Consider the following 13,393-nt stretch of genomic DNA (forward strand, 5'->3'; position numbering starts at 1 on the left):
GTGTTTCTACAAATTTATTTGTTTAATAGACCAAGGGGGAGAGAGAGAGAGGAAGAGAGGGAGAGAGAGGAGGGGGGGGAGAGAGAGGAGGGGAGAGAGAGAGGGGGGGGGGGGGGGAGAGAGAGAGCGCCCGGTGAAAGCGGTCAAAAATCTGTCAAAATTTGCGGAGTAAATAAACGCAAACTTTTTAAATTGTAAAGAAACGGGAAGTAGGTGAGACACCGGAAAGTCTTTAAAGATCAAAAAATGCAACGTTTTCGAAGTTAAACCAAAACAATGAAGTTGTTTCTTATCTTGAGAGATGTGGAAGTCAGCATTAAGCACCAAAGTGATATAATGACCGTTATGAAAATTCTGGAAAAGCAAGCCGGGAAGCTCGTGAGTGCTCGTGACCTCAGAAGCCCTCGGGAGCGCTCGTGCCCTCAGGGGACCTCGGAAGCCCTTGGGAGCTGCAGTATAGAGCCCACTTGCTCGTTCTTTCGTGTCTTTTGAAGAACCGGGGGGGTGGAGTGGGGGTGACATCACTCGCTGCACGTGCAGTATAGGGCAGCAGGCCGCGAGGAGCAGAGCCATTGGGACGTCATCAGCGAGACCATCTCGTTAACTTTCCAAGTTATTTGAAATTTTTTAACATTTTCATAAATAACTCGAGAAATAATGCATGAAATTTTCAGATAAGGCGATTTTGGACATCATGAGGCAAATCTTTCACCGTGTTTTCGAGGAGATGTGAAACAAGCACGATCACACAAATAAATACACATCCAAGGTCAGAGTTTTATAAGTATAAAGATATGGCCACCTGTCAACACCCATTCTACAATGCACGCTACATTCTTGACACTATATAAATCTCCCAAGGTCCCTTTGACAATCACATGTTTATATTGCACGATATACATACATAAGCAAGTTTAATTCTGCTAAACCCCTGAAATTCACCTTGCCCACCTGCCTGCACTGTAACAGCAATATGAAAATATTTTTGTAAACTAATTGTTGGTCACACTTAAGGCCAAGATTGATAGTACCTGATCGCTCTCGTTGAGCTTGTCTAGCAGAGCAGCTCCATTCTGTAGTTTGACTGGGTCCTTCTCTCTGATTGTGAAGATCCAGTCACTTGTATCTTCCCCTCCAGATGCTTGTCCATCAGCCTCCCTAATGTTTAAAGAAAGCCATTACTGATTCACCCATTCGACATAATGCCCTCATGGCAAACCCATCCGCCTGAATCAACAGAAGGCAATTTCAGCAAGTATGAAAGCTGCTGCTATATATATTTGCATTTATACAGCACTTTCTACATGATATCTGCCATTTCATAGAAGTGTAATGAAACAAAACCTTGGTGAATAAATAGGCAGATATTCTGATAGAGTGAGGTGAAGTAGAGGGTGGAAACTTAAGAGCAATTATACCAGCATATCAAAATGAGATCTCTACTCTAGACATTAAAATGTATCAGTACATGAATGAGAATTAAAAAAATAAATGTGGATGTTGTAAATCTGACCAAAAGGAAGAAAATGATGGAAAACTCAGCATGTCAGACAGCATCCGCGGAGAGAGAAAAAGTCAACCTCCGGGTCTGCCACTAAAGTCAGCATAGATCCATTGGCCTATTTCTGAGCTGTCTTTACTGTGAAAGCTGTGTGATATTATATTCATCATATAACTGAGCATGTTTTATTGGAAGCACCATTGCAGTGTGTGATTGTGTCACAGCAACACTTACGAATCAGATTCCCCCGAGCTGGAGTCTTCGTGGTTTTGCTCTGCCTTCCACCTCTTGTACCGGTCAATCAGCTCCGTCAAGTAAGATGTCTTTCTGGAATTTCGGATTATAAACTTGTGCTTCAGTAATTCTTTTGCTGTAGGTCTCTTAAGAAAGTAAATAAAATATTGGTTAATCCAAGAGGCATTCACCTCAGAAACAGGCCCTTCTGCTACTCCCATTTATCTGTGTTTCGCCCATATCCTTCTAAACCTTTCATATCCATGAGCCTGTTCAAATGTCTTTTAAATGTGACAATTATATATACCAAGTCAAATCAAGTCAAGTCAAGTTTATTCGGCACATACACATACGAGATGTGCAGTGAAATGAAAAGTGGCAATGCTCGCGGACTTTGTGCAAAAAGACAAACAAACAACCAAAAAACTACAACAGAATGTAACAGAATCACATATTCTTTTTCATATTAAATATTGTGGGCGGAAGGAAAAAGGGAAAAAAACAGCAATTTAAAAAAAAAGCAGTAGAGTGGTCCAGTAGAGTTAGTCCCTGGTGAGTTAGAGTTTACAGTCCTAATGGCCTCTGGGAAGAAGCTTCTTCTCAACCTCTCCATTCTCACCGCATGGCAACAGAGGCGTTTGCCTGACCGTAGCAGCTGGAACAGTCCGTTGCAGGGGTGGAAGGGGTCTCCCATGATTTTATTGGCTCTGGAGTTGCACCTCCTGATGTATAGTTCCTGCAGGGGGGCGAGTGAAGTTCCCATAGTGCGTTCGGCCGAACGCACTACTCTGCAGTGCAGAGCAATTCCCAAATCAGATTGTACCTCTACAGCTTACTCTGGCAGCTCCTCAAGCACCATCTTCTGTGTAAAGAAAGCCCCCCTCAGGTCTCTTCAATCTTTTCCCTCTCAATTAAAGCTTCTATTTTTAGACTCTTCTACCCTGGGAAAAAGACTGTAATCTTTCACCTTACCTATACTTCTCATATATCTCGATAAGTCTGCCTATCAGGGGACAAAGCCCCAACCTATCCAGCCTCTCTTCACTCTATAACACTCTCCAGGACCCTGCCATTTACCGTGCAAGTCCTGCCTTGTTCTGAATTACCAAAATGCATGACCCCAAACCTGTTCGAATCAAATTCCATCTGCGATTCTTTGACCCACTTCCCTAGATCCTTGTGTAAACTTAAGAAAGCCTTCCTCATTGTCCACAATACCAATACTGTTGGAGTCATCCACAAATTTACCAACCATGTTAATAACTGTATTATCACCCAGATCATTAATACAAGCCTCTAAACAGAAAAGCAATCATCCACTACCACGCTCTGACTCTTCCACCAACCAATTGTGTGATCCAACCTTCTAGACTAGCCTACCACACTGAACCTTGTCAAAGACCTTGCTAAAATCCATATAGATAATGTCCAAGACCCTGACCACATCAATCCTCTTGGTGACCTAAAAAACCCCATCGAATTCGAGAGACAATTGACAATTCTGACTGTCCTTAATCAGTCTTTGCCTATCCAAATATTGGTAGATCCTGTCCCTCAGAATCCCCTCCAGTAACTTCCCCACCGGCATGTAGTTCACTGGTTTGTCCTTGCTGTCCTTCTTAAATAAAGGTACATCAGGCCTACTCTCTCCCTTGTTAGCCTTTTGCTCTAAACGGGCCTGTCCCACTTGGCCGTCATTTGCGCCTCATTTACGCGTCAAATGTAAAATAGACGTCGCGCGCAAATCACGCGTCATGACGCGTCAGCACAGCCGTCTGGTGCGAGTGAACTCATTAGAAAACCCTGCGGTGCGCGGCAGGACGTTGACGCAAGGACCTTGACGCACGGTGACGTATTCATGCGTCACCACGCGATACACGTGAGACTTCGGGACGCCAGCGTACGACGCCAATACGTCAGCATGCGTACCCAATGCGTCAGCGTGCGTACGTGATACGTCACGCAGGTGGCGCGCGAGGATTTCGTTCCTGTACTAAATCCTGGAGCACCGCGCGATACCGCATACGATTCCACGCCTCGCCATGCGCAACACATGCACACCCCACGCGTCGACCTAATTTACATGTCACGCGTAAATGAGGCGCAAATGACGGCCAAGTGGGACAGGCCCTTTAATCTACCTGTAAAATCCCTAAAATACCTCTATCTTTAAATGAGCCATCGCATTTCCTCTTTTTGCCTTCCTGATTTTCTTATGACATTTCTCAAGGGACTCACTTGATCCCAGCTGCCTATACGTGATAAAGATGCCTCCTTTTTTTCTGACTCGCACCTCAGTATACTTTTGTAACACAAAAACAAAATGTATAATTTTGCAACATCAGCTCTCTGGCAGGGTGACCGTGCTAGAAGTTGACACACTTGTTGCTTTGCTTAATCATTGCTGTGCTTGCTGCTCTGCATCAGCTCCTGATTCAGCAGTGCCTCAGGTTTTGAAGTCTTGCCCCCATTTTCAGATCTTTCCGTGGGTGTGCCTCCCATTCTGACAGCCCCTCCATCCCAACGTGATATCCGTGTTCTAGCAATTCAGGCGTCTTCTGCAAATATGTAGGTGCTTTCCCCCCTCAAATTAACTTTCAAATCTCGCTTTTTATCATCAGGAGAAATAGCTCATGTGGCATAGGGTATATTTTTAATGGATAATGATCATGCCCTGTGATATTTTACTGTATTAGAGTGCTATGTAAATACAATCTAAATACAAGTTACTGTCATTATTCAATCAAGGTACATAATAGTGCTCAGAGCTTTCTGAAGCATTGACAACATTTCAAGAATTTTGCAGTTATGAAATCTTCCACTTAAATGCAAACCATTCATTAATTCATTTTCTGACGTGGTTCACAATGACGATGTTTCCATTCATATTTAAGTTGGGATTCAGGCACAGAACTGCATTTAACCTGTAGCAATGCGTCTTGAAGCCTGTCCAAATGAAAACCGTCACAGTGCAAAAGCAGTTATCAAAGCAGTTGATGGTTGTATTTTGAGGCAATTGAATCCTGAATTTTGATGACCCAAGAAACTGCAGATGCTGGAATCTTAAGCAAAAACAACATGCTGGAAGAACTCAGCAGGTCAGACAGCATCTGCGGAGGGACTGGACAGATGACAGGCCCTTCTTCAGACTGTTTTGGTATGGGGAGAAATCTGAAAAAGAGAGGTGGGATGTGGCAACACCTGGCAAGTGATAGGTGGATACAGGTGAAAGGGGATTAGTAGATAGGTGGTGATATTGAGAACGGCTAGAGGTGAAAAGGAGACAAAAATGTGTCATTAATTACCATAAAAACCCTGTGGCACTATTGCTTTATCAATACCTTTTTGAAATGCAGTCAGCGCTGATATGTAGGAAACGGAGCAACAAATCCACACATTGCCAGCTCCCAAACAAATGTTTGCAGGCAGCCCAACAAATAGTTAAGAAAGCAAAAGGAATATTGGCCTTTATTGCAAAAGGTGTGCAGGTTAAGAACAGGGAGACAGAAGAGACTGCAGATGCTGGAATCTAGAGCAACGAACAATCTGGTGTTAGGAATTCAGCAGGTCAAGCGGCTTCGAGGGCGGGGGGGGTGGGGGGGCTATAGAACTGTGAACATTTCAGGTTGAAATCCTATACCTGGACAAGAATAGGAAGGGAGTACAGGGTGTTGGTGAGGCCACAGTTTAGGAGCCCATACCTAAAAAAACAGGATATAATAACATTGGAGGCAGTCTAAATGTGACCCCACGGGTTACGTTCTCGGATGAGAGGGTTATTCTATCAAGAGAGGCTGGACAATTTGAGTCTATATTTCTCCAACTCTGTGCCCTCTCAATGGCAAAACCTTTAACACTGCAGCACTCCCTTAGTACAGCAGTGGAGCACTAGTCTAGATTCTTGATAGTGGAACATCTGACACCGGGATAAGTGTATCATCCAGTGAAAACTTTCAGTATGATGCCAATGGAAAGGCACTACAGGCAAATGGAAATAACTAGTTTTGAAAAACAAATTCACCCATCCCTTTCCTTGGAAAAAACCCCAATAAATTTATAACTACTTACAAAACTTGGTTCTTTATTCAAGCATGCTTCCACAAATTCTTTTAAGGGTTTGCTGTAATTTCCCTCCAACGTTGGTGCATTATTCTTCGGAATAAGGAATAAAACTTTCATTGGGTGCAACTCGGAATGTGGAGGTTCTCCTTTTGTAAGTTCTATTGCTGTTATTCCCAAGGACCAGATGTCAGCCTATACAAGCAGAACAAGAAAGGCAAATTATATTATCACTGTCATATGAGTTTTGTTTTTAAAGTGCAAGTGGTGAAAGGCATTATTACTGTCTCAAGTTGCCAAGTTATCCATTCTGCATGTTCTTGTTTATTAATGTCCAAAATACAAGTTCTTACTTATTGTAGTCAGACTACTTGTTGGCTTATCTGGTTGAGATGCTACTTAGCGGTGCCCACCAGAATGTCTGTGAGTGTTCAACGGCCCCAACTATTTTATAAAGGGGGGATTTTATTTTATAACTATTTTATAAAACCCTTCAATTGAAGTTGACTTGAAGGACACGTTCCATTTCCTTGTGAACAGATCTTTCAATTCAACAGACTGCAGCTCAAGAATGGGATCTGTTCTCGGAGCCTACACTGAGGGGTCCGTTGACCAAGAATTATGGGATTATTTTCACCCAGCTGTGCAGTAAATCAGTGGAGGATTGGTGCATGAACCGCAGCATAGAAACAAACATTCTGTTTAGTTCAGTTTTGGTTTAGTTTAGTTTAGAGCTACAGCATGGAAACAGACCATTCAGCCTGCTGAGTCCGCACCGACCAGCGATCCCCGCACATTAACATTACACTAGGGACTAAGAACAATTTAAATTTATGCTAAGCCAAATAACCTATAAAACAGTACGTCTTTGGAGTGTGGGGGGAAACCAAAGATCTCGGAGAAAACCCATGCCGTCATGGGGGGAACGTACAAACCAGGCACGTTTAGTCGGCTTTAAAAAAACGTAAACCCTCAGGTCTCTCATGCGCAGATTGTTCTCCTCTCCGTAAACTGTCAGTCGACTTTTATAAAGTCCCCAAAAGCCATATCTCTTAATAAAGTACCGTATTTCCCGGCAATGAAGATGCACCTGTGTCGAAGACGCACCCCCATTTTGAATTGCTAAATTTTGAAAGAGGGCTGGCAGGATATAGAATATCTCACGCTCAAAAAAATAAAAAATTAAAATAAAGATAGTAACAATTCAATTTGCCCAAGGCTTTCAAATCCCCTTCATTCTGAATTACTGAATGGGTGGGGGTTGGAGGGTGACGGCAGGTGGAGAGATGGTAGGTCAGTTGAATCAGTTGTGATCTTATTGAATGACAATACTAGTTCAAGGGTCCAATTGGTTCTTTTCACAAAGTATGGGGAGTCTGGCCAGGAGTAAAGTTGCGGGGAGGGCAGGAGCGTTGAGAAGGAGGGGGTTGGGGATCATGCCAGTAACTCACTCACTCACCGCTGCCGCAGCGCTCCGGGCGTGAAGCCACCGCATTGTGGCCAGGGAGGGAAGTAGCTCGGGTGGCTGTGAGCGACCACTGGGACCGGACAGCGGAACTGGCCAGCTCAAGAGCGGGTCAGCGGGCGATGGATAAAAGGACAGCGGGCGGTGGAGCTTACTCCTGTGTCAGCACGATCAAGGGACCAATTGAGGTTACACGCGCTGAAACAGGAGTAAGCTCCACTGCCAGCTGTCCTGTTATCCATCGCCCGCTGACCTGCTCTTGAGCGGGTCCCTTCACTACATTGAAAGACACGGACCGGGCTGTGAATACCATGCAGCGTCACCCAGCGCAGCAAGTGAGGCCATGTCCTGCTCCCGCGCGAGGCGAGGCCGGCGAGCAGCAGGTGAGAGATGTTCAGACGGAGAACACTGCCAGAGGTGCGCGGGCCAGCTGATGGCGCTGCGGTAGTGGCCGATTCCGCTGTCCGGTTCCGGCGGCCGCTCGCAGCCACTCGAGCTACCTTCCTCCCCGGCCACAATACAATACAATTCAATTTATTGTCATTTGGACCCCTTGAGGTCGAAACGAAATGTCGTTTCTGCAGCCATACATTACAAAACAAAAAGACCCGAGACACAACACAGTTTACACAAACATCCATCACATCGTTGTGATGGAAGGCAAAAAAAAACTTATCTCTCCACTGCACTCTCCCCCCCCGATGTCAGAGTCAGAGTCAAAGTCAAAGCCCCCGGCTGGCGATGGCGATTGTCCCGCGGCCATTAAAGCCACGTCGGGTGATGCAAGGTCGCGCACCGGGTCTTGGTGTTAGAGCCCCCGGCGTGCGCTCGCAAAGTCCCACGGCCATTCCAAGCCGCGCGGGGCGATGGTGTAAGGCCCCGCTCAGGTGCTCTTCAACCCCGCAACTCGGGCGGGAGAAGTCGCCGTTGCGGAAGCCCCGAAAAGCGGTCTCCCAGCAGGGACCCGCGGGCTCCCGGTGCCGCCGTCCGCCAAACCCGCAGTTGCAGCCTCCGAATCTCCGGAGGTCGGGTGGCAGCAGCGCTCCACCACAGCTCCACCCGCTCCGGACTCGGCCAGCCCCGTGACGGTGAGTAGTCGGCAGCTCCGCAGCTGGAACCCCAGGTCGTTCCTGTTGGAGGCCGCTCCACGTTGCAGCCCCAACGACAACGGAGACCCGACAAAGAAAAGGTCGGGTCTCCCGTGCAGGGGAAAGATTTTAAAGTTACCCCCTCCCCCCCACACACATACCCCAACAAAAAAAATAACAAAAACTACATAAAAACGAGACAAAAAATAATAAAACACAGACGGACTGCAGAGGCCGCTGCTGACGAGAGTCGCGCCGCCCACCGGTGGCTCTGCGCCCGGAGCGTCGAGTTTCTGGCATGATCCCCGACCCCCTCGTTCTCAAAGCTCCTGCCCTCCCCGCAATTTTACCCCTGGCCAGACGCCCCACACGCTGTGAAAGGAACTCTCCCTCCCCCAGTGGCGCTGTCCTTTTACAGCCACTTCCCACCAGCTGCCAGCAATGAGGGATAGACTTGGCTAGATGAGTTCAGCTAGGCATCATGTTCAGCACAAACATTGTGGGCTGAAGTATTGTGCAGTACTGTTCTATGTACTGTACCAATCTACTATGTAAAATAAATAGTACTCCTGTCTTTGCTGCTTTTATCAATTATCTTAGATCAGTTCCTCTGGTTATCAACCTTCCTGCCACTGAAAACAGTTTCCCCATGTTTATCAAGTCATCTGCTGGAGGAACTCAGCGGTTCGAACAGCATCTGTGAGTGGAAAAGGATGGTGTTTTGAGTCAAAACTGCATCAGGGTTTGAAGCCGTCTCATGTTTCACCATATTTAATCCAGGCAAAATCTTGTTTTTGAGAAATGAAATCCCTTATCCCTCTGGTGATTTTAATAACAGGAATAAAAGTCATAATCGATGTAGCTTTATAGGACTTTGGTTAGGCCACATTTGGAGTAGTGTGTGCAGTTCTGGTTGTCTTATTACTGGAAGGATGTGGAATCTTTAGCAAAGGTGCACAGGTTTACCAGAATGATGCCTGGATTAGGCAGTATTAGCTAGAGGGAGAGGCTGGACAGAATTCGATTTTTTCCTCCGGAATGCCGGAGGTTGCGGGAAGACGTGATAGAAGTATATTAAATTCTGAGAGGGATAGATAGGGTAGACAGTCGGAACCTTTTTCCCAGGATGGAAAAATCAATACTAGAGGACATAACTTTAAGGTGAGAGAGGAAAAGTTTAAAGGAGAAATACGGGGCAAGTTTTTTTACACAGAGGGTGGTGAGTGCCTCGAACACACTGCCAGGGGTGGTAGTTGAGGTTGATTGTGGTATTTAAGAGACTTTTGGATAAGCATATGGATATGTAAGGAATGTAGGGACATGGATATATGCAGACAGGTAAGAGTTGGTATTGACATTGTGTTTGAGAGACATTGTGGGTCGAAGGGCCTGTTCTTGTGCTGCACTGTTCTATGTTCTATCATACTACAAGTGTGGTGTCCAGAATTAACACAAGATTCTAGCTGAGGTCTAACCCGTGTTTTATAAAAGCTTATTGCATACTATTGAATATCCTACCCAGCCTTTCCTTAAGTACATATCTGCCACTGACTGATCAGCTCTGTGCTTGCGTGATCTACTCAAGCACTATAGTTTGACCAAGGTTATTGCTTACAGAGAAGGCAGAGCATTAATATGATGCAAGGCACTTCAATACAAACACCAAGCCACTTAAGGGGATGGGGTCAAAAAAAGAGGAAGTTTTTTAAATTCGAAAGGTTTAACAAAGATACAGAGGTTTAAGAGGAACCTCGTCAATTGAAGTAATTAACACTGGTGATACAATCGTACAGCGATGGGACATAAGCCCCTAAATAAGCCTTTAAGTCAATAAGAACATGTGTGTCAGGCAGTTGTTCATTGACTCCAGCTCGGCATTCAACACCGTCATCCCCTCTAAATTTAGTCTCTGCTCGTCCCAATTCAATTGGATCCTCAACTTCCTCATCACCAAACCACAATCATTACAAATTGGCAACACTTCCTCTTTGATAACCATCAACACCTCAAGGCTGTATACTCAGTCCCCTGCTCTATTCTCACTATAACCATGACCAAGTAACCAGACACAGCTCCAATGCTATCTTTAACTTTGCAGGCAATACCATTGTTTGTGAATAATAGGTAACTAATTACAGGAGGGAGATTGATATTCTGATTAAATAGTGCCAGAAGAACAATCTTGCTCTCTACGTTAGCAAGGCCAAGGAACTGATTGTTGACTTTAAGAAGAGAAAGTTGAGGTCAATGAACAGAATCGGCAGCTTCAAGTTCCTGGACGTGCATATCTCTGAATATCTCTCGAGCTCAGCACATTGATGTAATCACAAAGAAAGCTCATAAATGCCTCTACCTCTTTAGAAGAATGAGATCTGGTTTGTCGCCAAATACTCTATTGAACTTCCACAGGTGTGCAGTAAAGAGAATACTGACCTGTCGCATCACAGTCTGCTTTAGTAACTCAAACACCAAGGAACGAAGGCTGCAGAAAGTGATAAAGATTGACCAGACCATCACGGGTTATGACCTCCGCAATAGTCGAAGGGTATCTACAAGAGGAGCTGCCACAAAAAGGCAGCTAATATCATTTAAGCCACACCACTCTGGACACGCTCTCATCTAACTACTACTAAAAAGGAAGGTGGGACAGGAGCCTGAAAACCGTGACCTCCAGGTTCAGCTTCTTCCAGACAACCATCAGGCTCTTGAACACTGCACAACACTAACCACAACCCTGCCTCAGCAACTAGTCAAGTCAACTTTATTTGTCACATACACATACAAGATGTGCAGTGAAATGAAAGTGGCAATGCCTGCAGATGGTGCAAAAACTACAGAACAGAATAGAACAGAATCAGTATTTACATGTTAGAAAATATTTTTTTACAAAAGACACAACACAACAGGAAATTAGTACAGTAAATTAGTCCCTGGTGAGATAAGAGTTTACAGTCCTGATGGCCTGTGGGAAGAAACTCCGTCTCATCCTCTCTGTTTTCACAGCATGACAGTGGAGGCGTTTGCCTGACCGTAGCAGCTGGAACAGTCCGTTGCTGGGGTGGCAGGCGTACCCGATAATGTTGCTGGCTCTGGATCTGTACCTCCTGGTGTATAGGTCTTGCAGGGGGGCGAGTGTAGTTCCCATAGTGTGTTCGGCCGAATGTACTACTCTCAGCAGAGCCTTCTTGTCCTGGGCAGAGCAGTTCCCAAACCAGATTGTGATGTTGCCGGACAAGATGCTTTCTACAGCCCCAGAGTAGAAGCACTGAAGGATCCTCAGAGAGACTCTGAATTTCCTCAGCTGCCTGAGGTGGTAAAGGCGCTGCCTTGCCTTACTCACCAGTGCGGCAGTGTGTGTTGTCCATGTCAGATCCTCTGTGATGTGGACTCCCAGGTATTTAAAGCAGCTCACCCTATCCACAGTAGCCCCATTTATCTCCAGTGGCGTGTACGTCCTCGGATGTTGTGCCCTTCTAAAGTCCACAATCAGCTCCTTAGTTTTTGTGACATTCAAGAGGAGGCTGTTGTCCTGACACCAGATTGCCAAGTCAGCCACCACCTCCCGGTAGGCCTTCTCATCGCAATCGGAGGTCAGGCTCACCACCAGTGTCATCAGCAAACTTGATGCTGGAGTTGGAGCTGAACCTGGCCACACAGTCATGTGTGTACAGGGAGTACAGTAGAAGGCTAAGGACGCAACCCTGGGGGATCCTGTGTTCAGGGTGAGGCGGTTGGATGTATGTCTCCCCATCTTGACCACCTGGGGCCTGGGGGTGAGAAAGTCCAGCACCCAGGCACGCAGGGGAGTGTTAAGCCCCAGTTCCAGCAGCTTCTCAGCAAGTCTGGTGGGGATTATCGTATTGAAAGCTGAGCTGAAGTCAATGAATAGCATCCTCACAAAGCCCCCCTTCTGGCTGTCAAGGTGAGAGAGAGCCGTGCGCAGAACCTGGGAGATCGCATCGTCCATGGATCTGTTCGGACGGTATGCGAACTGCAGCGGGTCCATGTTGTGAGGGAGGAAGACGCAGATGTGGTTCTTGATCAGCCTCTATAAACTATAATCTACTGTGGACTTTGTTTTGATTGCAGTTTGTACTTCGGTCTTGCATTATCATGGTCTAGTCACCTTGTATTACTGATTATTAATTTATATTATTGATTATTGCATATTTATTTGCGTGTTATTGCAATAATAGGCCGGTATAGCTGCAGCAAATAAGAATTTAATTGTTCCATTGCTGGTACAGATGTCAATGAAACAATCTTGACTCTCTTAAGTCCCTGCCAACCATCAACCATTTGTTTACATTCATCCTGCATTTATCCCAGTTTTTTTTTCATTTCCCTCACAACTCCCTCCAGATTTCACAACAAGCCAATTAAATATACCAATTGGATGTCTTTAGCATTTGGGAGGAAAGTAGAGCATGCCACGGATATCCACGTGGTCATAATAAGAGCATGCAATCGCCACACAGACAACATCCAAAGTCGCGATTGAACCTGGGTCTTTTGCAGTGAAGTAGCAGTTTTGCTCGCTGTGGGGAAACCAGGAATATGCAAGAGGACAACATTTGAGGAACAGAGAAAATATAAAGCTTTGGAGGATGCGATGGGGTTTCACAAACAGCCACAACGGCACTTGACCACGTGGACACAAAAGGGAACAGCATGAGTTAGGGCTTGAAAGGCAGAGTATTGGATAGTTCACAAAGGGTGGTAGCCAAAAGGCTAAATAGTGATACTGATCATGGCATCAGTCGAAGATAGGCTGAGGCACAGGAGAGGTTTTATCAAGTATTGCTGGACCCAGAGATCTGGGAACATGCATCCAAATTCCCACCACAATAACTGTTGGAGAATTTATATTGTTAATTAAATAAATTCAGAATAAAAAGATGCCAGTAATGGGGCGCATGAAACAACAGGATTGCTTGAATACTCATCTGGTATAAAATATCAAAATGTATTTTAGAAAAGGAATTCTCCCATCCTAGCCTACACTTGACTCCTTAAATAGAGTCTGAAATGACCCAGGGGGTAAGA

At 45.5% G+C, this 13,393-nt stretch overlaps 1 protein-coding gene across 3 annotated transcripts in view; it reads right to left on the reverse strand.

Moving 5' to 3' along the window:
• stk24 (serine/threonine kinase 24) overlaps positions 1-13,393 on the reverse strand; it is a 56,570-nt gene that overhangs the window by 8,549 nt on the left and 34,628 nt on the right. For all 3 annotated transcript variants that reach the window (XM_033023062.1, XM_033023063.1, XM_033023064.1), the window contains exons 7-9: positions 5,804-5,989; positions 1,736-1,881; positions 1,032-1,158 (exon numbers count right to left, since the gene is read on the reverse strand). In XM_033023062.1, the coding sequence (XP_032878953.1) occupies positions 1,032-1,158; positions 1,736-1,881; positions 5,804-5,989 (459 nt within the window). The remainder of the gene's footprint in view (positions 1-1,031; positions 1,159-1,735; positions 1,882-5,803; positions 5,990-13,393) is intronic.

This window comes from Amblyraja radiata, chromosome 6 (assembly GCF_010909765.2).
Source record: "Amblyraja radiata isolate CabotCenter1 chromosome 6, sAmbRad1.1.pri, whole genome shotgun sequence".
NCBI lineage: Eukaryota > Metazoa > Chordata > Chondrichthyes > Rajiformes > Rajidae > Amblyraja > Amblyraja radiata.